The sequence below is a fragment of the Ursus arctos genome, unplaced genomic scaffold (genome assembly GCF_023065955.2).
Source record: "Ursus arctos isolate Adak ecotype North America unplaced genomic scaffold, UrsArc2.0 scaffold_5, whole genome shotgun sequence".
Classification (NCBI taxonomy): Eukaryota; Metazoa; Chordata; class Mammalia; order Carnivora; family Ursidae; genus Ursus; species Ursus arctos.
This window is the reverse complement of record NW_026623067.1, coordinates 34011519-34034988: the sequence shown is the minus strand read 5'-3', so window position 1 is coordinate 34034988 and position 23470 is coordinate 34011519. Positions and strand designations below refer to the sequence as shown.

Genomic DNA, 23470 nt, shown 5'->3' with positions numbered 1-23470 from the left:
CTTCCCAGCCAGAGACAACAGCCCAGGCCTGGGAGGCGAGCAGGGGCAAGCTGGAATTGGAGTCGGTTGCACCAGCCTCGTAAGGAGGTCAGCTCGCTCAGGAAGGAGCAGGGCGGGAAGCCCCCTGCTCCCAGCTTCCATGATCTGGACCCCGCCCGGAGCCAGAGGGCATGCAGGAAAGATGTCCACGCAGCCCTGTCGCCCGGACGCCCATCTGGATGGACTGTTTCGTGGGTGCTCCTCCCTCCCTGCCTCCCTCTCCGTCCCAGCACCAACGTGCCAGGCCTGGCTTACTCACCTGCGGGACAGCCCTTCTCTCCTGGCACCTTTTCGTACCCAGGACAGCACTCATAGCTGATGACTCTGCAGTGAGACAGACACATACGTGAGGGCGACGCAGGGCTTCCCTCCTCCTCGCTGTCGTCGGGAAGAGAGGCCCCCACAGACAGAGGAAGGGAAATGATGGTACAACAGGCTGCTCTCGAAGGAGACTGTTCACGCGGCCGTATTAGTATATCAGTGCATTTTGGAGCAAGGAGCTTGTCACTCCTCCTCAGCTTTGGAGAATGTTCCCAGTGGTTGCCACCCCTACAGCAATCCCAGTGGGACTGCGGCAGCACGTTCCATGGGGGATTAGAAGACACACCCACCAGGAATTTGTCTCCAGCATCACTCAGGGCGAACCCCATGGTTGGCATTCTTGAGAGGCTGTGGGGAGGAAGGGGGGGGGGCGCCCTGGACCCTGTTCCGGTTGAATCTGCCACTAACCCACTGGGACCTCCCCTGCCAGTCCTGTCTCCTCCCTGCGTCTCTGCTCCCCCCTCCGTAAAACCTATGTGTGTATCCTGCAGTGGCCATTAGACTAAATCTCATGCTCATCTATCTCTCCGCTTTCATAACCAAGGAGGATAGCATAGAGACGATCTTCACGTTTTTCTGTCTCTACAATCAAACTTCAAAACTTTTAAAATTAAAATAAAAACAAAGCTCCTTTGGCTTCTTTTTCATTTCTTCAACTTGAAAACAAGATCTTAATCACAACATTGATGTGGTTTCAAATCGAAAATGTACAACGGAATACATAGCAAAGTGTTCTCCATTCAACCTCATCCCTCAACCACCCCATCGTCCTTCTAGGAGGCCACCGAGACCACCCGTTTGCGAGATTCTTTGCTATCCAGATGAAAATGAGACTGGCACTATACAGTTTTAAACTGTGAAACCATTTGGCGGAAAAACCTTAAACTTTCTCTTCTCCCAACTCAGGCCAGCCCATTACGGAACGTCTGTCAACATTCCCTGGAGGTCTGAAACACACAGCTTTGGGGAACCCACTGTTCTGGGGAAGCCCAAGAGACTGAATTTCAAATTGTATGGCAAGGAAGTAAGTGTTCGAAAAGCTTACAGCTAAGAAAGACTTGCTTCTCATCAACTCCCCAGGTTCTGTGTAAGGCCAGCCCCCACTGGCACTGTGAGCACAGGCCTCTGACAGCCTTGGAACCAGTAGCAAGTGGCCATGTCCTGTCCCTTCTCTTCCTGTACAGGGATTCACCCTTTGGGACAGGAGACAGCTGGGGCTTGGACTGCAGCAGGTTTTACCATGGAACTGCCCACCACGGAGCTCTCCCAGGATGTTTAATGACCTCAATGGAAGACAGGCAGACAGACGGGGAAGAAATAGGGCTTTGGAGGCGGGCAGGGTGCTCTCAACGCACCCAAGCCATTCTGCTCTTATTAATTCAATTGGAGTCATCTCAGGGAAGCCCTTGTGAGTCATGAGAGGAGGAAGCCTACTTCATCTGTTGTCCAGGGGGAGGTTTCAGAGAAAGACTGGCAAAGATTCTCGGGCTGCCAGGGAGCTACGGAATCACTTTGCCAGAAGTGGGTCCCCTAGGAAATGGCTGAAGAGTGACAAGCCACGTACCTCCATCTTTGCCCTGCTCCCTCTGTCCTCCCACCCATCTCATCCTCCTTCTCTCCAGCCTTCCCCCTATCCTGCTCCTTTCTAACCTTTCATCCCCATACCTGTAAGGGCTCTACTTATATGAGCTAAACAGACTCAGGACTTGCCTTGACTGACCCACAATTTTATTTTCAGAAACTAAAGTCATCTTCTGCAATGAAATAAGATTTGACTGATACACAAACTTTCAAAGGCAGTTCAGTGTCATAGAAACATGCTGGGGACCTGGCTTGTGACCCATCGGTAACTAGCAGGGTGACCTCAAAGGTCCACTTTTCTCAGGGTCTCAGTTGCCTCATCTGAGAAATGGGGTGAGGTTAAACAAGGTGGTCTCCAAGGTTCATTCCAATCTCACACTCACGGTTCTAGTCACTGGGATTATTTCTAGGGGGCAGAGAAACTGTTTTTTGAAGGAGATTGTCTGCCGGCTTCTCCCAGCTAAATCTCGGGAGAGCTCCAAGCGCTAGGCCCATAGACCAGGCGACACGCATGCACCAGACCCCAGGGCTTCTCTGATAAACACCAGGGCTCTGTGGCTGGGGTTAGAGATGTGGGATTAAGGTCAAGTCTGCCAAAGCTTAGCTTCTTTCTCAAAGTGCCTGGGTGACACTACAGTTGGAGGATGGGTCTTCTCCTCAAAGCTCTCTGCATCCCAGGGGGCCCCCAGACATAGGGGTGCCACACACTAAAGGCGTTCGAACCTCCAGCTGTGCTGGCCAACAATTCTTCCAGGGTGTCGGCTTTTGAGTTCCATCTCAAAAAAAAAAAAAAAAAAAAAAAAAAAGCAAAAAACCAAGGGAGAGTTCCACAGCTCAGGCGACTTCACCAGAATTTCACTGAGGACAGAGAGAGCCAACTGGCCAAGTGCGGACCCCCTGGTTCCTGTGGCTGTGTGTACATGTGCGTGGGGGCTGGTGGCGGTGGGTCATGTGGGGAGAAAAGGGGCTGAGGGGCTGAAGGGGTGGGAGGAGGAACAGATCTAAGCAGAAAAGTCTCAGTGTGGAGGAGACTTAGGATGGAATTAGAAAGCTGCAAGGGCTCTCAGGGGCAGAAGGGCTTCTTAAGATCACAGCTGGGTAGGGGCAGACCTAGAACCCCCCCCCCCTGGGATTTCATCAAGTCCAATCCCTTTCCATTGCTCTTGGCAACGTACAGACTGGGGGCAAGCAGACTGATCTGACACTGAGAGGACACAGGTGCTCTCTTCAGTGTGGACAAAACCCCCCACCTCATCGGCCCCCCTTCCCTGAGGGCTCTGCACCTGAACCCCACAGCGGCCGGATATGGGTGGCACAGTGCCACCAGCGGAGGTCAGTCCGCCAGCCGAAGGCTTTTCCCTGGTTAACCAAGTGTGGCTCTGCGAGGAAGCTTTCCCCTCGTCCTCCCCTCCCGCTGGCCTCTCCCTCTTCTGCCCTCCTGCTGCCACAGTCTGGCATCCTTGGCACTCCCTAGGTGTGCAGGCATGAGCCATGCCTCTCACCCCCAGCCTGGCAGGCTTCTGGGCTGAGAGGCTTCCTCAGCTGGCAATTTCCCTATTCCCAACTGTCCCCACAATACCAGCTCTGCTCAGAACTGTCTGCATGGCCCCAGAGAAGCAGAGGGCAGCTGGAAACTGCAGACTGAGAAGATGGTCCATTGAGACAATCTTGACCAAACCTCACTGGACTCGTGGTGCCTGTTCTCAGCCCACATGCCATTCCCCTTGAGCTCTGGCCCTGAGGAGAACACGGGTGCTGCGGGGAGATGGGGCCATCACAGGGTCACGGGTCTGATACCTTCTCTCTAGGATGAAGGTGGTAAGAATGGAAACTATGGGACCCTCCATCTGCATCTCCCCAGTTCCTTGGCCTCCCTGTGCAGAGAGGACCAACCTACTGGTCTCTGAACTGCATCTCATCAGGGAAAGCTGCTCTGATGGGAGGCTATGGGCTTCTCTTCGACCTCACACGGTCCAGTAAGTAAAAACCTCAGTCAGAAAAAGAACCTCTCTAGGACAATGGGACAGAAATATTCTTGTTCCAGTTTCCCTGGTCTGAAGAACCATTTAAGGAAGAAGGTGAGGGAAGGTGCCCAATCTAGAAGGGCATTTAAAGGAGGAAGGCAGAGACAGCATCGATCCAAGCTCTAAGGACAGAGGTGGCTGGGAGGCTCTCCGCCATTCCCCTCTGGAGTGTGACTCATGATCAGATACAGACAGAAGCATTGCTAGTTCTTTCCCCAAAATGATTTTCCAAGAAGTTAATATAGTAAGTTAAGACAATCAGTCTGCCCAAGTGCACTTTGCAGTTCTAGCTCGTTGTCACGGCTGTCAGTGTCTAGGGACTCGCCAAACTCTGGAAGTAGGCGGAGCAAGGAATGCAGTCTGAGCTCCAGTTTCCCGCGACAGAAGGTAAACCACTCAGCGTGTCATGATTTCCAAGCAGAATCGCAGAGCAAACACAGCCCGATATCGTCTAGACATGAAGCCGTCCCCCACGGACTGCCGGCCTGGAGTGGTTCCTTTTCTGCTCTCCTGGCCTTGGAAACTCAGCTCAGCTTTCTTAAGTCTCCAGCAGAAAATCAAAATCTTCAGCTCCCCGATGAAAAGGGGCTCACTTTAACCTAATGGCCACCACCAAAGGCCCCATCGCTAACCAGGGTCCGGCTCGCTTCATGAGGAAGACAGAGCCTTTGAAAAATGTACTTATGCGTTTGGTGACAATCGGTGTGTATGCAGTGTGTGAGGGCATTTTGGGGGCTCCTGGACACTGTCTCTCTTGAGTTCCCATGCCCTTCATCGGACCAGGGCGTCCCCACACAGCAGGGGGCAGAATGATCACCAGACCGGGGCTGAGCAACCAGAAGAAGGCTGGTGACTCTGGGCCAAAGGGCCTCTGCTGCCCCTCAGGAGGCCTTGTCTCTGGGACATTCAGGCGGAGATTTTAGGGCTGTAGAGAGCGATGTGGGTGGGGCAGGTCACCCGGGCCCTAAAGGACTGCTCACCTGTGGATCTCCTCACAGGACTAAAATTAGCTGCTAGGTTTAACTCTCCCCGGAGGAAGCACAGCAGAGTGGCTAGACCTGCCCCAACCCGCTACCCAGCGGACGACTTCGAGCACACTCATTAGGCTTTCTGAGCCTCAGTCTCCCCATCAGTAAATGGGCTAATAATCAGACTGCTCTCATAGGGTGACTATGGGAATTCAGTGGGCTCACATATGAACAGCACTTCACAGATGCTTGGTATTTACTAAGTGCTCAGCTGTTGAGCTTTAAAAAAAAAAGTTAGGCATAAACTTGAAAATTGTAGTTCGGTTAATAACGTCATTGAAAGCAACGTCCTATATGAGACCACTGATCAAGTCACCGTGTGGTAAACAAATCCTCCATAAAATGCAACCTATAGAACGCAACAGACAGGGCCTGCATTGGTTTCCCATTGCTGCAGTCACAAATAATCCCAGATTTGGTGGCTTAAAACCACACACACTTGTCACCTTACAATTCTGGATGGCAGCCAAAAAGTGGCCTTATGAGGCTAAAAGCAAAGGCTGTGTTCCCTCGAGCGGCTCTAGGGGAGAACGTACCCCTTGTCTGTTTCAGCTTCTGGAGGCTAGCACGCACTTTTTGGCCTGTGATGCCATTAGTCCAACTTCATCTCCTTCTCTGAATCTGACCTTCCCGCTTCCTACTTATAAGGACCCTTAGGATGACATGGAGCTCACCAGATAACCCAGGAGAATCTTCCCATCCCAAGATCCTTAACCTAATCCTATCAGCAAAGGCTCATTTTCCTTTAGTTACAGGTTCGGAGATTAGGATGTAGACATATTTACAGAGCTCTTATTCTGCCCTACCACAGGGCAGGACCCCAGATGCTATGCGGATTCATGGAAATACCAGAACAAAACCCCCTGTCAGCTAAGCTGCCTCCTTGCAAGTTACAGAGTGGGACAGAACCTTCAGGAAATCCTGTACAGCAAAGATGTTGGGCAAAGCCCTGGTGTTCAGTATATGTCACATCTCAGTTAATTTGAAGCACATTATCCATGAGGTCCCAGGAGGCTGCACGGGAATATGAAACAGGGTCTGGGGAGAGCCTGGCATCCCTGGCTGGCCTCTTATCATCCTCCTGGGACCAAGGTTGCGGGAGACAGGACAGCTTCATGGCAGATGCCCTTGGATGCCCTGCCAGCATGAGACCCGCCGGAAAGAGCTCTGCTGGCTGATGGACAGGCTCAGCCATACCCCAGCTGCCTTGGCTAAAAGTTGAATCTCCATGCTCTAACGCGGTGCTGGAGAAGCGTTCATATCTCAGCCCTTGCGCAGAGCAAGGCTGGCTCCTAGAGAAAGGGGTGTGACCTGCCAGCTCATCTTGGCTTTGCAGAATGGCTACTGAGCTCACGAGCGTGTCGCTGCTCCTGAAACAGCTTCAAGACTTCTGGAATGGACCGCTACGGCCCCTACCTGGTCACGCCCCTGCTGGCTGCGCCTCTGCCGTGTGTAGGATGTCTGAGCTCCAGCGAGGCCTATTACCTCCCCATGATGTCAACCCCGACCCGACTTGGCCGTGAAGCGGGCCTCCCTCTCGTGGGGCTCACACAAAGGAGGCCTGTCGGGAGGCAGCGAGGCTGCCTGACCACAATTTCCTGCACCGTCGCTCGAGCTGCTGCACATAAAGTTTTTATGGTGACTGAGCAGACTGGGGCCTGGAATCGCAGAGTGGGATGCTGTCTCCGCCAGGCCCCCTTGGCTTGATTAGCTATTGTATCACTCTGGTGCTCTTTAGGATCTGGAATAAAAACCAGTGTGAATTTCCAAGTAATAAAGTTCACTCAAGTCGCTAAATAGGGGCCCCCTGGTAACCCCTTCCTGTAATAAAATCCATACGGCAGGCCTGACAAGTAGCACCAAACACGCAGGTTCTCCTCTCTATGGAACTGCAGAAAAGCCACTGTCTGAGGACGGCGTAGTGTCCTCTGACCGGAGCGCAGAGCGTGGCCGTCCCCTCCCTTCCTCCCTGGAGCTGGGAATCCAGGGCCTCACAGAAGCAGACAAATGGCTCCAGGCTCCTGGGTCTCTGTGTGACTGGACACTGAGAAGTCTTCTCCCCGTGGCCCTGGGCTTGCAGCCACTGTCTGCTTTCAAATTTAAATTCTTCTTCCAGACCTGGGCCCTTAGTTGACCTGTGCTGCCTCCTGCCCTGTGACACTTTGCCTCCTTGTACCCCAACACACACCTCTGCTCCGGCCTCTTCTCTAGAGTCTTGCCGAGAAAATTCTCACTGCCCAGTTGACGCCCTGCAGAGACGGTCCTGTTTGCTTCAACCACAACAATGCTCCCCATTTCCCAGTCTGGTCTCCACTCCAGTAAAAGCACCTCAGGACCCATTTTCACAAGGGTGATGTCAACTCCAGCCAACACAGCCCTCTCCCAAATCCCTTCCTGATCACCTATGGCACTGAATTTCCGGGGGACAGATGCAGCTCTTTCACGGGCCTTGGACTGCAAGGCTGCCCCATCTCAGTCCTCTGACAATGAGGAGGAGTTCCCCTTTCCCTCCCTGAGTCCTCTGGACCCCTTCCAAGTGAGCTCCACCTTCCAGATATTGCATGTGATGTTCCAGGAAGGGCCCCTCTTGTCCTGGATCATGAAGTTTTATATCAACTCATGTTTTCCTAGCCTCAGTTCCTCTTTTTGAAGTTGCCCAAAGCAATGGCCACACGGAAGAGTTGAACGTGCACACCATGGCCTTGTGGTTTGTCAGACCAGCTCAGAGGCTGCGACTAGGCTCTGGGAGCTACCCGACCCCACTCCACCCCTCCTTCCCACCCACTGCCCACCCACCTATTCACTTTCTCTCCCGGGCTCCCCCTGCGCTCACTGGTGAGGCTGCCCCCCCACCACATCAGCTCTCTCTGAAAGCCAAGCCTGCTCGGAGGGAGGAATCGGCCATCAAGAACATTTGCCAACACACAGCTGTGTGGCCTGTGCCCCGTCCTGACACACAGATGGAGAAGGGGGTAGGTACTGAGAGCCTGGAAGCCAAGATGACTCGTCATTGACAGCGGTGTCAGCTGGGGAACTGCTGAGGAATGTTAGCAAGCTACTGCTAACCAGACAGGCAAATGCTTACACACAAGGCCACCCAAAATGCCATAGCCGATACCACCCCAGTGCCAGCTCGACGTCGCAAACAGCTCTCATTTTTAGGGAAACCAGAACTAACAAAAATGTGGAACTCTTGAAACCCAGGACTCTTGAGATGGAGGAGAGCTGTTTGCTTGGAACATGTCTTTAGCCACCTTCTGAGAAGCAATCATGTGCAGGCTCGCTCTATGTTTAATTAATTAACTGTTTGAGTAGATAATACACACACACAGGGGAAAATCAAACAGTACTAAAGACTTGTTTGTTTAACTGGGGACACCAAGGAAGAACGTATGGTATAGAATTCGCATAATCTCTTTTTGTCCACCGCAGTAAGAATTGCTGCTGGGTGCTGATGCCCTGAACCCAGAAGGTGTGTCCTCTTAGCTCACTCAGCCCTCACCTTTGAGGTCGGGCATGGTCAAGCGGGAGCCAGCAGTTACGGATCTGCCCTACACAAGCTCCTGGGGGCTGCCGGTCTCTCCCCAGCTCTGCCATGACCCCCAATTTCTCTGGATTCATACCAGGATCCATAATTGCCTAAGACAATCAAGGGTCACAAGCTGGGCTATTTATTTGCTACGTCCATTTTAAGGAAAGAACATTTTCCCTTCCTTCAGCAGGTGATGGAGTGGGAAGAGAGGTCTTCTCAAAAGCCATGTCCCAGGCAACACATTTAAAAATCCCTGACACGGGAAAGAGTTCAAGACAGTGGCTTACAGGCTCTTCATCCTCCTGTTCTGCAGACCAGAGGAAGGTCAGGCCCTCACAGGCGGCTCAGGAGGTTCTCACAGCACTTCTCCCTGTCTGCAGCAGAGCGCCAGCTTTGAGATCGGCTGACTCTTGGTGCCAAACAGAACTAGGTCACCCAGGAATTCTGTTAGAACACGCATGCCACCCTGTTTCCACCAGGCAGCAGGGCCGCTGGGGCGAACGCCACCTCCCCGGATGCTGCCAGAGGCACCAGCAAGGCCTGTTGTAAGCACACGGGTCCCCATGCCATTGGCACCCTCCCTTCTGTCCGCACGGCCCAGATCTGCAAGAACAGCAGGGAGCAGCTCCTGATGGCCTACTACGTGCAAGGCACCTCACTCGGCCTCACGTCTGCGTCACTGCATTCACTCCTCGTGATGATCCCGGATCCCGTAAGGGCGTCCTCTGTCATCCCGAGCCAGCAGATGAGGCAGTCGAGGGCTGTGACCTGCCCGGCTAAGGGGCACAGCCAGCCTTGGAACCCAGGAGGCCAAGCTGATGCTCTGCTGTCTCCTGTTTCCAGGCACTCCGTCTTTTGGGGGTGTTTACCTTATAACTGCAGAGCAGGAGTGGTGTGTAAGTTCACCAACGGGCTTTCTTTCCTAGAGACAGAGGCTGGGGGCACCTCCACTCACTCCACTAAGGCACCCCTTAGTGAGGATGGAGAAGTGCACACACACTCCATATTTCATGCTTCTTATAATGCCACATCAGCTCTGAAAACTGTATCCAAGTCTTGTCAGGAGCCTTAAAAATACAAACCCACCCTGGCCAGCTGACTAAAAACGCCACTCCCAAGCACACAGCTCCCTGACCTGTCTGCACAAGCATCCTCATGACTCCTGCCGCAGCCTAACCTTCCAGAAGGCCGCCCCAGGCCCAGGGGCCCCACGAGTGCCCTACGCGCAGGGTAGCCATGTGGTCTCGAGCGGCCGCAGACACTCACGTGGATTTGCCACAGATTTTCCTCTGGTACCACTGCTTGCAGTTGGTGAAGTACTTCTTGTTGGTGCCGATGAGCTTCTGCACAGCACACACGTTGGGGCTGAGACGAAAGCAGCCGTGTTAGCAAAATGGGCAGCATGGCTATGCCACCACCAAGCCTTTCCCCCCACGCGGGCCCCCCGGGTCATTAGAATGTTCTAGACATGGAGAAGGTATACAGTCATTTCAGGGTTGGTTTTGGGGGTAGCTCAGGGGTGGACACTGTCTCCAGCAATTTCTAGCTGCCCCCCTCCGCAAGTTTCCTACCACATTAGGTATTGTCAGAGCGTATCTCACACACTGACATCGTTTCACATCAGGATCCTTCTTCGACGCAGATATTTGGTATGCATAGATAAAAGCATCTCGAAATGCTTAGGTCACACGTTACAGATGGAGACAACAAGCCAAGGAGTATGTCTGCTAAGCAAGCAGCTTTGTGAGAGGCTCCCAGCCTTTCTCTGTTCCCCCAACCCCTACTGAGCCCAAATGTCCACAGGCTCTAACCCAGCCTCCCAGGGCACATAGCCAGCCCTACTGTCATGAGGGGAGGCCAAGGTCTGGACCCGGCACCTCCCAGGCAGCTCCACACAGACATACTCTGCGTCCCTAGGCCAGGAGCTTGGCTCTGAACACAACCATGCTGACTGCGCTCAGGAACTCGTTAGGAAGATGCTCTCCCACTGGACTCTCCGTTGTTCACTACTTGGGCCCCAGCCTGAGTCGGCTGTCCCCGGAAAACCTTCCTCCAGGGCCCCAGGCGACACTCTTCTGTGCACCTCTGACCTGGAAAATGGCCCTTGTTTGATGCTTGGTACCAAACAGAATCCAACACTGATCAGAGGACGTATCTCTCTTATCTCCAATGACCCTCCAAGGAACAAGGTTCCCTGCCTTGTTCTTTCTTTTACGTTCCAGATGGGGCCTAGCACTGGGTCAGGGTGAAGAAAGAGTCTGGAATGACCTTGCTGAAAATACTGCTCCCAGGCCCACCCACTCAGAGGAGTCCTCAGGAACTCTGGAAAAGCCGACTGCAGTGCCCACGGTTCTGCCGAGAAGCCTCCCTTCCCAGAGGCACGGGGGTTCGTTTTTATGTTTTTTAATCAATGTACCAAGTCGTGCTCCAGACCACGCTCGGGCCACGTGGTGGCAGGATCGTGGGAAAGCAGTGAGCCGAGGCTGTGTAGTAACATCTCGACAGGGTCTTCCTGACCTGAGGCAGGAAGTTCATTGGCTGAAGCACAAGTCAGTGGAAAGCAAAGCAAAGAGCCCGACGCTTCCACAAAACCTCTGTGTCCTGAGAAATTCAGGTGTCGCTTCTACATATCAGTTCCTCGGCTACTTGAAAAACGCACTCTGTAAGCATCACTCGCTGCCAGGGAGACGCGGCTCCTTCAGCAAGAGCTACACCCTCCATCCCGCCCTGCTGGCTGCGGGCACGCGGGCAGTTCCCAAACACTCAGACTCGGGTTACTGGGTAGGAGGGCGCACGGACCCTTTGCTTCTCCGCCCTCTCTCTTCTCCCATGTGGATGTCACCTCTTGTCCGGTTTGTGGCTCAGGACGCCCAGGTGAGTGGCCCAAGGAGGCCCACTACCTATCAGTGAGTCGGTGTAGGAGGTGGAGGGCAAGGGAAGTTAAGGGTGGAGAGCAAACCCCAGGCCAGCAGGGAGGAAGCCCGTGTCCCCTTAGCCCTAGCTGGGTCTGACCAGATGCCCACAGCCTCCAGAGGATTCTAACGGAAGTCCCTTTGCTCCCGTCTGCTGCCTGGGATTCACAGGTTACAGCCGTCCTCAGATAACCCCTGGAGAGTCCCCACTGGCCACACTCCGGCTCTAGGTAGTTTATTGCTGGATAATCTCAGAAGCTCTTCTATGGGACCCGGCAGGAAACAATTACTGTCGATGAATTCCCTGCAACTTTCCGTAGGCGGCTGGCGAATCTTCAGTGAGTCTCTTGTGGATATGGCTTCAACATTCCTCTGTGGAGTGAGTTTCCACTGCTGAAGCCCTTTGAGACAGGAGCGGAGGCTGGGGGCGGGTGGGGGGGGGCTTGCCTTCACAGCAGGGTGGGAGGGGAGGGCTATATACAGGAAATCTAGGCTGAAGTTTAACCGAAATGACCTAGCCATTTCTGGGCCTTCTGCCTCCAGCACAAGAGCTCTGCTGTTCAACTTGGATTTGAGAATCAAGTGCTTCAGAAAAATCTAGTCCAGTTTCGGAGGCTGAGAGTCAGAAGTGTGAATGCATTTTTATTTCTCTGTCAGTATTTTTTTCCCTCTCTACAGCAACATGGGTGCAGCCGGGAGTCAGGAGACCACGTCACAGTCTCTATTCTCCCAACAGCTCTCTGTGCTGGAAGTAAGTCACTCCATCCCACTAAGCTGCAGTTTCTCCATCTGTAAAATGGGAACATGAACAGCAGATCTCCCGTGTGGTGGTGAAGATGCAAGCAAATGGGGTGTGGGGTGATTGAGGGCCACGCGCATGGGCAAGGCACGCTTGCTAGCTCTCCTTTCAGGTCTTGGAGCACACCGTATGGCCTTAAAGCAGCAGAGATTTTTTTCCCTTTTCACCACTTCTCACCGTGAATGGAGGGTTGGAAACTGAACAAGGTCATGCATTTTGCACAGGGCACCACACCCATGTGCAAGGCTGGGCGGTCCCGTGGTACTTTCAGGGACACTGACGTCCTAGTGCCTGCAACCATTTTGTCACAGTTCATCTGCCCGCGCGCCCACACTTTCCTGGGGAAGGGGTGCAGGTGTGACTTCTCAGACCATTCTGCCCATCACAGATCTCTACAGGCCTTTCCCACTGCACCCCAAGAAGTGCCACAACAGAATCAGCCTGCAGGGGCCTGGGAGGAGGAGTGCAGAGGAAGTTGATCTAATATCTGAAATTCATAATAAAGAGCACTTGCTTTGGAAAAAAAAAAAAAGAGCAGTATTTCCCAGGTGGTCGGTGTCTCTTCTGAGCTCCCACGGGAAGGAGGTTTTCTGCAGAGATGATTCTTGGTGGAACCCCACCAACACCTTTGGGGAAGCTTCACTGTGGTGTGCAGAGAGACACCATTCTGGGTGACAGTGCTGCAGGGCACACTATCCGGATCCTCTCCTGACTTAGTGGCTAAGATTCAGAGGGAACAGAAACCTCCCAGGCAGACTGTGGCACTCCAGCAGAACATGCTTCTTTGGCCAGAAAGGCAGGAGAACAAAAGTGAGCTGGGCACAGACAATGAGAATGCCAGTGGCACACACACAGTGGGACTTTTATGCCTCATATGCCCCTCAACTTTCTGAGCTGGCCCCTCACCCTCTGCACACACAGCCTAAGTCCAAGGTGATTCTTCCCCTGCTCTAAAGACCCCTGGGCATGGCCTGGTGCTCTACTCTTTCCAGGAGGGCCCTGAGGCTGCAGCTCCCCCTGCCTTCATTCCACTCTGCAGACATGCCCCTCCCTGCAGCCCTGTGCACCTGACAGGCCAAGGAAGCCCACATATAAGGCCACAGGCAGAGGGCACAAGGACGACTACTCCAGATGAGGGGCAGCCTGCACCCATCCCCTAGGGCCTCTGAAGTCAACTCTAGTCACCCCCAACAGTGAGTTTAGACTTGGGCCCACATCTGCCCAGTCATGTGGCAGTCTGGGCCCTACTGGGTTCGAACGCCAGACCCAACGGCGTCTGAGCTCCTGCTAAGGCCCAGGGGCATGTGGGCTGCCACGTGACTTTATCCACATACAGTTTTTACCTCGCTGTGAAAAAAAGGGTTGGTGCAACCAAGTCGGGTGGAAGCTATGGCCAAGCCTGGTTAAGTGTGAGGCATGATGGCTTAGTTTGGGACGCAGAAATACTAGCCATCCCTGTCTGGGTCTGGGCCGCCGTCTTTACCAGGTTAGACCCTCTGCCTGGGCTTGCCTCCTAAAGCCAACACATGATCAGTGTCTCAGAGGAATATCTGCAATGATAATGTCCCCCACTTAGAATCCCAGCTATTGCTTTAAGGCAGATTCCAATCTTGGCTCCACGGCATACTGCAGGACTGTCAGAAAGTGATGTGTCTCTCCGATCTCAGTTTCCCAGTCTGTACCACCTGTGTGGGGCCCATGGAATTCTGTCCTCATCTGGCCGGGGAGGAGATGCCACGCTGCCATTGCTGTGCCTGGTGGTGGGCGCAGAGCCTGGCCAGGTGAACAGGAGCCTCTGGCTTCAGACGCTGCCAGCTTGGGTGGCCCAGTGCCACCTGTGGAGACGCTCTCCGGACAAGGACCTGGCCCCACTAGAATACGTGCCCTGCTGGGTGGGCTTCCTCTCTGCCCTGGCCACCTTTCCAAGGTTACTCTGGGCAGAGCTGCCAACTCCCCCTTCCTCCTCCTGGGACAGGAAGCTGAAAGTCCTGGCCGTCCCAGCGCTCTTGGCCCGATGGGGAATGTTGCTGGTCAGCTCTCCCATCCCTTCCTCTACAAAGCCTCCCTGGCGGACATGCCCTGAAGGTCCCCCCACCTCCCTCCGTCCACCCCAAGCGCGCCTGGTCCCTCCCGGCGCCCCGTGCCATCAGCTTCGCGTCTGCTCTTTGTCCCCCCGCACCCCCGGCCCGTCCCGCGGCCACCCCCAGCGCGGTGACCGGCTTACCCGTGCTGGCGACCCCGGAGCCGGCTGTGCTGTAGCACCAGCTGGTAGGGCGACTTTGCGGGTCCCGCCAGGGTGGCGGCGGGGCCCAGGGCCAGCGCCAGGGCGAGGGGTAGCAGCCTCACGAGGAGAGCCATGGAGCGGGAGGACGCGGACCTCGGGAAATGAGAGCGCCGCCGCCCGGGCCAGGTTAAGTAGGCGGCGAGCGGGAGGGAGCGGCCACGAGGGGCGGGGAAGCCGGGCTCCCGCCGCCCCCGCCTCCGGCCCGCCGCCCCCGCTGCGCGGCACCCACGCGCGGCTCCCGCGGCTCCTGGCGCGCGCTCCCCCCCTCCCAGCGGCGCCTTCCCCAGGGGCCACGGGCCCTCCGGCAGGCGGGGGTGAGGGCTGCCAGCCGGGGCCAGGCTCCTCGCACCCCTCTCTCCTCCAGGCCTGCGGTGCCCCAGCCCGAGATCCCTCCCGGGCTCCCTCCAGCTACAAAACTCTGGGGGAGCGGGGCACTGCTGCTGCCCAGCGCACTCCCTTCACACTTGCCTCTGCATTTCGGGGAACAGCCCTCACCCCTGGCTTGCTAACCGAAAGATGGGTAAGGAGTAAACCTTAAGATTGACAGAAGCCAAAAATACGTGCGGCAGGTTTTGTAGGACGCTAAGCTACCCTGGGAACCCCGAGACGGGTGGGGTCCCTCACCTTGTTGCACACTCATTCTCCTTCCCTAAACCTCTCTGCAGCACTCTGTGCCTGACATATGCTGCAAAGAGATGGTAGGGGCAAGATTTCTGCCCAGGAGGAGCTCAGCGCACCTCTGCACATGGGAGGGGCCGTCAGTATTCGCCCAAGCACCTATTAATCACCCACTAGTTCCCTGGCGCTGCTAGCCCTGGGGAGGCAGTGATGGCCTAGTGAACGACACCTAGGCTCTTTCTGAGAAAGCTCACAGTTGGGCGATCCACAAGCCAACATTGTGCCATGGAGAGTGGCACCTGGGGCCTTGGGAGCCCCAAGGAGGCACCTGGCCCTATGGAAGTGACACCTGCTCTTAGGCCTGAGGGTGAAGAGGAGTTGGTCAACAAAAGGAGGCCTGTGTTCAGGGAACTCAAGTTGTCCTGTTGGCTGAAGAATGGGGAGGTGGAGTCAAGGATAGAGGAGGCTGGAAGGTGTGTCACTGGGCCCAGACCCAAGCTGAGAGTTGTGCTTATGATGGAAAAGCAGGCAAAGGACAGGATCAGTGTCAGGAGCAGGCTATGAGAGGTTCAGATAAAGCAGGGCAAGAATGGAGGCAGGACGGTCAGGTGACGAGGAGAACGGCCACATGAGAGCTAGACCATTAGTGGTGGAGGTGGGCATGCAGAGAGGTGCGAAAACTTGAGGGGTATGTAGGAGGTAACAGGCTCAGCAGACTTGGGGGCTGTATATCAGGAGGGGAGAAGGAGGAGGAGGCACAGTGACTAAGGCGCTCTTGGCATGGGCACCTTGGTGGGTGGTGATACCATTTTTACAATAAGAGACATGGACAGGGTTGCAGCCTTGCCAAGAGAGGGTAAATGGTTTTGGACAGACTGAGTTTGACATGCTTGTGATTCATCCAGGTGGAGTGTTCCCCAGACGGCTGGATGTAGACTGTGGCTCTCCAGGAGGGGGGGATTCACATGTGGGAGTCACAGTGGGCGTCCCTGAAGCTGAAGCTATGGGAGTGCATGAACTCTTGGGGAGGGCAGACAAAGCAGGAGGTGGGTGATGGCCGTGATGGTCAGGACGGTGAGGACACAGGGCCCAGAGCAGCCACAAAGCAGGTGGTGGAACTGACAGGGGAGCAGAAGGAGATGGGGGGTATGGAGCTGTCCCTGGGGAGGGGGGCCCGCAAGGAGGGGCTGTTCGCAGTAATGCTGCCCACATGACAGACCCAAAGAGCCTGCTGTGTTGCAAACAGAGAGCCACTGGGGACTTGGCTGTGGGCAGCAGGATGGCTGAAGCCAGACTGTGGTGGTTTGACACAGAGCGGGTGGGGTGGAGATGCAAGTACAGAATATAGACGATTCTTTCAAGAATCTTGTCTGGGAAGGGAAGGGGAGGGGAGTCAGGGTGGGGGTCAGGGGAAGACAAAATCAAAGGAGGCTTGGACATGTTAGAATGCTGATGCAAAGGAAGAAGAGAAAGAGGGAGGGGCGCCTGGGTGGCTCAGTCCTTAAGCGTCTGCCTTCGGCTCAGGGCGTGATCCCTGTGCTATGAGATCGAGCCCCACATCAGGCTCCTCCGCTATGAGCCTGCTTCTTCCTCTCCTACTCCCCCTGCTTGTGTTCCCTCTCTCTCTGGCTGTCTCTCTCTGTGAAATAAATAAATAAAATCTTAAAAAAAAAAAAAAAAAGAAGAGAAAGAGGGATAATCAGAGTGGGGGGTGCAGGGAGAGACATAGAGCAGAGCAGTTGAAGGGATGAGGGCAGGGGACTAAGGCAGTTAAAAGCTATTGGGGTACTGACTTGGGGGAACTGAAGGGGTAGGGAGGAGAGGACAGGTTTCAGGGAGATTTCAGGGTAGCATTGATTTGGAAAGCCGTGGGCATTGGAGAGTAAAGGAGTGAGGCAGGTGGTGAGAGATAACCAAGGCTTGTAGCTGGGATGACTGAATGCACGATGAGGACACTGGGAAGCTGCACACTGGGGTGCCAGTGGGGAGTGAGGTGTGACTCCAGGTGTGTTCACATCATGCCTGGTGAGGCACCTGCATTTCCAGGTGGAGAGGTCCTGGAAGGAGCTGCCTTCACAGGGCTGGAGTCCAGGGGAGGTGTGAGGACAGGAGATGCAGATTTGAGTCACCACACTAGCAGATGGTGGCCAAAGCCATGCACTAGACGAGGTCTCTGGGGCACCTCTGTTGGAAAAGAGAAGGAGGAAAAGCAAGGAGAGGGGAGAAGAGGAAGCAGGTCCAAGCCCTGGGGAGAATCCATCTAAGAGGCTGAGGGGCGGTCGGAGAAGGAACCCTGCAGAGAGGCCAATGGAGAGGAGGATTTCAGAGAGCCACCATCATTGCCAGGTGAGGCAGAGAGTTCCTGCTGGATCCTATCACTGAGTGGGTTCTAGCCTCTGGTTGGCACTCGGGAAACCAAAGACCAGAAGGCTAGGGAGTTTCCTGGAACTCCAGCTTGTATCTACTGCATTGAAGACTAGGGGATGATGTGGGGTGGCCTTGACCTTGGGGAGAGCCAGGTCCTTCCCTGATGGCCTCCCTTTCTCCCTACCCCCCAACCCCCCAGAAAGAAGGGGTGGGACATTCACTCCTGGCTAGCTGTTGGGGGGCCTCTGCCACTTTGGAGAAAATATTCTCTTTGCCTGTCTCTATCCAGATGGGGATCATTCTGCTTGCTGGTGAGCACTGTCAAGCATATAACTGAGTCTGGGATAAATGAACTTTCCTGAAAACAACTTTCCAAGAGAGGAGAATGTCTCTCCTGCTGCCTTAGGTTCTGGGTTTGAGTCTTTGGGATTCAGCTCCACTTGATCTGTGAATCCTTTCCCTCATCGTGGGGTTTATCATCATTTCTTTTCTTTCTGGAGCCTCTAGGAGAAAATCCAGAGAACTGGATAGGAAGAACTATTTTGATGATTTCCACACCAAAAAATGCTATTTTCTGACTTTCTGCTCAGCCAGGGGTCATGCAAAGAGGTGTCTTTGGCAATGACCCCACTCAGTGAGTCAGTCTGGATGGCCGCTCAGATCACCGGCTGGGAAGGCTGCGTTGGCTGGGCTGAGGTCTGAGCACACAGCAGCCTCCATGGCCAGGCATCTGAGCCTGAGCTGCGGTAAAATAACTCCTTTATAAATCTGGGGTATTTTGACAAGAACCTAGGGTAGGAAACAATAGGAAGTTTCTGGGAAGGAAAGGGGGGAAGTAGCCCTTGGCAGTTTTGCTTGATGGTTCACCTTTGTCGCTGGAGTCCTCACACCAGGGTCCACCAGGTAGATAGCCAGCCTTGCCTGAGTAACGGCATTGGTACGGCAGAGGTGTGGGGTCCAGGTCCTGGAGGCAGGTGGCCTGAGTTCAAATCCCAGTCCTCCTCCTTACAAGCTGTGTGGCCTTGGGCAAGTTGTTCAACTCTTCTGAACTTCAATTGCCACTTATCTCATAGACAGGCTAATAAAACCTACCTCACAGGACTTTAGGGTAGATTACATTATATAACTCAAGTCAAGCGGCCAATAAATAGGAGTTGTTTGCTTCTCCCCAGTAATGGTTCTATATAATAGAAGTCACTGATTGGCAAGAATAGAAGCAATCAGGGGGAAATGATCATTTAATTAATTTCAAGCAGAACATTTCTCTGTTTCAACATGACTGCTTGGCCGAGGACGTGAGGAAGCCCTCAAAGAGATCCAAGCTCAGGCTTGAAATTTTCCCCTGGGGCCAGAGCCCTGGCTGCATCTCAACTGTAGGGAAGACGCCTCTTGGGTGAAGGAGCCCTGGGAGCCCTGCCTTCCCGGCCCAGCTCTCCCTGGAGCAAGATTTCCGGACTTTGGAGCAAGTCAGGTAATCTCTCTGTAAAAGTTCCCTCATCTGTAAAACTAACATTCGATGACTTGAGTTTTTCCATGAGCTCAGTAAGAGATTACAGCGATATTTCATTTACTGTTTAGATGTAAGAAAAAAAAAAAATTCACCGTCATGCCCACCACTGCCCCCTCTCTAAAACCATAAAACAGAGCCCCGCGAATGTAAACATGTTCTCCCACCAGAGAGAGCTGCTCTGAGGGGTGTTTTTGTTCTACGGGACAAGATGCAGCTGGCAGAAAAAGCAGGGGTCCTCCATCCATGCTGACCTAGAGCCAGCCAGGGCTAGCACAGCTCACTAAGAGACTGCTCACTTGGAAAGGAGTTTCTTTTTCTTTCCATGTCAGACAAACTGAAGAGAAAGAGCGGCTTGTTTGGAACAATAATTACTAGACTTTTTCAGGCACTTTATAAAAATGACTACTTTCACATACTGTGGCTCATGTAAAATCCCCCCAAACAGTTTAGTTTTTGAAAATAACCCTGTTGTGCTTGACAACAGGCCTTAAACATCAGGATGAATTCGTGGTTCCAACAAGTTCCCCACAAAGGAAACCCACAGAAACTGGCTTGGGGTCTGCGGGTGGGAGAGCCGGCATTTGCAGCCTGGCCAACTCCACGCCTCCCTCTTGCCACCCTCCCCGGAGTCCCTGGCGATGTCCGCGCATCGGTGGGGACAGACGAGATGGGCAACATAATTTCCAGAGGGCACTGGGCCTTTCTAACCGGCCACCGTGTAGTGAATTAGCTCTTAAAATTCAGTACCTTCAGATTTGCTGGGGAGAAAGAAGGATGGGTTTCGGCACGAGATATCTCACTTTAAAGAGCACATGAATCCCGTTTTGAAGAACGTTTCCCTTCTTTGTACAACACACAGCATTTAGAACAGTACTTTACCCACGGCAATTATCCATCCCCCTAACAAACAAATGCACAAAACAGCCCTGTTTATGAAAATGAGGGGGTGACTGCAGTGCCATGTAGAGAATTCGGATTTGGGCTGTCAAGGGCTCTCCATAACCTTGCCACTGAAAATGGGCGTGGCTTGTTGGTACAGCAGGATCTTAGACACCCTCTCCCTGACCCCCCATCAGACTCTGCATTTTAACAAGATCACCAGGTCATTTGTGGGCACAGCCCAGTCTGAGAAGCACAGGCCTGCAGGGTTTCAGGTGAAATAGGTAAAGCTCAGATGAGTTTCAACTACAATTCAATTTATGGAAAGCTTTTCCAGAAATACAGACATTGACAAAACGAAAGACACCTGAAAATGTTTACCGCGCACATGAACCCGTTGGAAGTGTGGTCAGCTGCTGCACTGAGGCCCAGCTGACTTGGTGAATGAGAGTCAGGATGCCTTGGTGACTGGCAGGTGTGCCCCTCCCAGCTCCCAGGCCCCAGCTAGGTCCAGTGGTTGGATATCCAGTGTCTTCCACACACTGAACAGGGAAAGGAAATTGTGTGCAGTCAGGCTCACTTTCAATTCTCGCCTTTCCAAGCCTGCAGAGGGGGCCTGGGTGGTCCACCGGTTTGCAACAGCCAGCACTGAAAACAAACCTGCGGCTTCGGGCTCTGTAGTTGATGGGGACAGAAGAGCTGTCACAGCCCTCAAATGGCACCAGGCCCCCGGTGGTTACTTTCCTAAATGACTTGCTGTTTTCACAACTTCTCCGAACACTGGCTGTCTTAATCAGGGCTTGCCAAACGCTACTTGTTGGTTAGAACCCAACTTCATTTTCCAGGGAAATGGATTTTTCACAAGAGAGTTGCATTGATTTGGCTCAGATAAAACGTCCTGGAAGAATAATCCAGAGGCACTTGTGAGGTTGCTTCAATCACCTGACCTCAAATACTTTCGAGGAGTGATACCCACAGTAGGGAACTTGAGACACAAAACGGGCCCACGCCTCTCCTCTGCTTCCCTCAAGTTTTCCTGCTTGGAGGGCAAAGGCCTCAAAGAAACAGACACCACCCAGTGGCAATGCATTCCAAACTCCAGCGAGCCCTACCCCTATGGCTCCTCTTCACTACTATATTGTTGCCAAAGGCTCCGCCCTGGGCTGGAAGCCCTGCAGCCAATTTTGCCTCTCTCCCTTTCCTGCGCCTCCACGTGCAAACGGTCCCCAAGACCCTCCAAGCCTGCCTTCCGCACCTCTCCCCGGTGTTTCTAGCCCCTCCATTTAGCACTCAAATACCCACTGCCTCACCTCCCACCAGTGGCAGCCCCCAGTCACCTCAGCCATCCGTCTTGCCCGACACTGCCTATCTTATCTTCCCCAAACACCCCTTCTCCCAAAACACTGCTCTCTTAGGACACTCCCAATGGCTTCTAGTGTTTATGAGAGAAAATCCAGACTTCTCTGCCTGTTTTCTTTCATTTTAATGGGCATTTTTTCCCCTTCATTTTAATGGACCTTTTCCCCCTCTGGTTAAAAAAAGAATGCATGCAGATGATACAAAGCTTGGAAAATGCCGAAAAGGCTAGGTCATAGAATAAAACGGATCCATCCATAATCTCTACACCGAAAGACACTTCCTACGCATTGCCGTTCTACTGTGCCTGGTCTCTACAGGCCTCTATAGAATTGCTCCTTTTGATGGATCTTCCCTGCTTTCCCTGCTTTCCCCGTGCTGGTGTGAGCCCTGGCTCCTGCGAAGCACAGCATACAGCCCACACAGTCCCTCTTTTGCTCTCCCTAGGCAGAGCACTGGGCTGCTCTTGGCTCCCACTTTCCTATACATGCATGATCCTCTCCCTTTAAGAACAGCATTGCTACAGAGAAGCTGTGTGCCCTTAGGCAAGTTCCTTAACCTTTCTGAGCTGCTGTGTGATCATCTGGTCCTCCTTCCTTGGCTTTTCCATTTTAGGGAGGCTCTCCTTTCCCATGTCGCCTGGCCATTAGCCCTTGGGTCTGCTGTGACAGTTGTTAGCCCGTGTGTTTACACATGTGCTTCTTTTAGAATTTCAGAATCACTCAGCCCAGTTAACATTTACAGATTCATTAATTGACTGCTCTCTGTGTTCTGGAAAGTCCAGTCTGAATCCCTTCTGGAGCAATGCGCACCCATTGCAGTGCATTAGTCTGGGGGAGGCGGAGACTGACCCTGCTTTAGGTGGCCACTCCACCCCACACTTAGGACTCACCTGCCTTCTGTGGCCCTCTGGGTCAGGCAGAGACCCAAAGGCTTAAAGAACAGAGGTCCTGGCTCCTCTCCCGGTCTTCCCTAGCAGGGCTGTTCAGTCCCCATAGGAAGGAGCCAGCTTCTCTGGGGCTGGGTGCTCCCAACATCACATCCTGATTCTCTGACTGCCCCCCCACGCCTGTGCTAAGTGCAAAAAGAAAGCCTCCACTTCCTCAGCCCCATGCTGTGCAAGCATCAGAGAACGGAAAGGGGAAGAGGCTAGAACTACACAGAGGGACATGTCTCCAAAGCAGCCATTCTGAGAGCATGTGAAGCGCCTAAGAAATGCTTTGATCCTGACACCACCCTGCCTCGCCAAAAATGACTCTGGACATTTGAATTCCTGGTATAGAGGGTGTTGTATGCAGGTCAGGCAGCTTGAGAAGTAAGAGACACAACACTTTGCCTGCTGGCTTGCACACCTGGGAACATGCCCATTCTCTAGATCAGCACCTTTACCCTGGCATGAAAGGGGAAAATCTCCCCCCACTCGAATGTTCCCTGATACACACCCTGACTTCCTTGGACCCTCCACTCCTCTCACGCAGTGGTCAGGTTCTGGACCCATCCAAGAGGTCACGGCCCAGAGCATACCTGTCAGCCCCAGCCGCCCCTCTCTGCTGCTGGTTGCCCTGCAACGCCACCCCCATCCCCCAGCATTTCCTCCTCAGCCTTCCTTCTACCCTGGGGGCCCCTGACCTTTCACTGGGATGGGAAGGCTAAATGCTGTGATAAGAGCAGTCACAGAAAGGGGCTTGGATTGCTGCTTCTGAAGACAGCAAAAGCAGGGATTAGCCCGGGATTCCTCCTGATGAGGCTGTCTGGGAAAGGCCGTGAGCTTCAAAGCGACAGGAAGGCAGTCCGAGGAGGAAAGCAGATCCGTGCACGCATGTGCACACAGGGGATATGAAGCCCACTGAAGATCACTTACAGGTTACCGAGGGCAGGTACTGCTGTAATTACTTTCCACGCATGAAGTCATTTCATCCATAAAATAATCCTATGGGTTGGGTATTTTTCCTGTTTTACCGATGAGGAAGGCAAGGCTGGGAGAGGTGAAGGAACTTGCTGGAGAAGTGACCAAGCCAGTAAGCTTGAGTCAGCATTGGAACAGAGGCAGCTCCGTTCCTAGCACCGGCCCTGCCTGTACCACTGAATGCTGCCCCTCAGCAGGCAAGGTGGTTGCACACTTTTTGAGAGCCCTAGAACTTTCTCTCCCTTGCACAGACATTCTCTGAGCAAACCCCTGGGGTTCCCCAGCAGACTTCCTGGTGAATGAGGCTGTTTGGG

At 53.7% G+C, this 23470-nt stretch overlaps 1 protein-coding gene across 2 annotated transcripts in view; it reads right to left on the bottom strand.

Annotated features, from left to right (window-relative positions):
* Positions 1–14674, bottom strand: part of TGFBI (transforming growth factor beta induced) — a 32413-nt gene extending 17739 nt beyond the window's left edge. The window contains exons 1-3 of one of the 2 annotated variants that reach the window (XM_026508038.4): positions 14461–14674; positions 9792–9890; positions 299–363 (exon numbers count right to left, since the gene is read on the bottom strand). In XM_026508038.4, the coding sequence (XP_026363823.1) occupies positions 299–363; positions 9792–9890; positions 14461–14594 (298 nt within the window). In that variant the 5' untranslated portion in view covers positions 14595–14674. The remainder of the gene's footprint in view (positions 1–298; positions 364–9791; positions 9891–14460) is intronic. The other variant, XM_057307071.1, reaches the window with a different exon arrangement.
* Positions 14675–23470: the final 8796 nt, after the last annotated feature.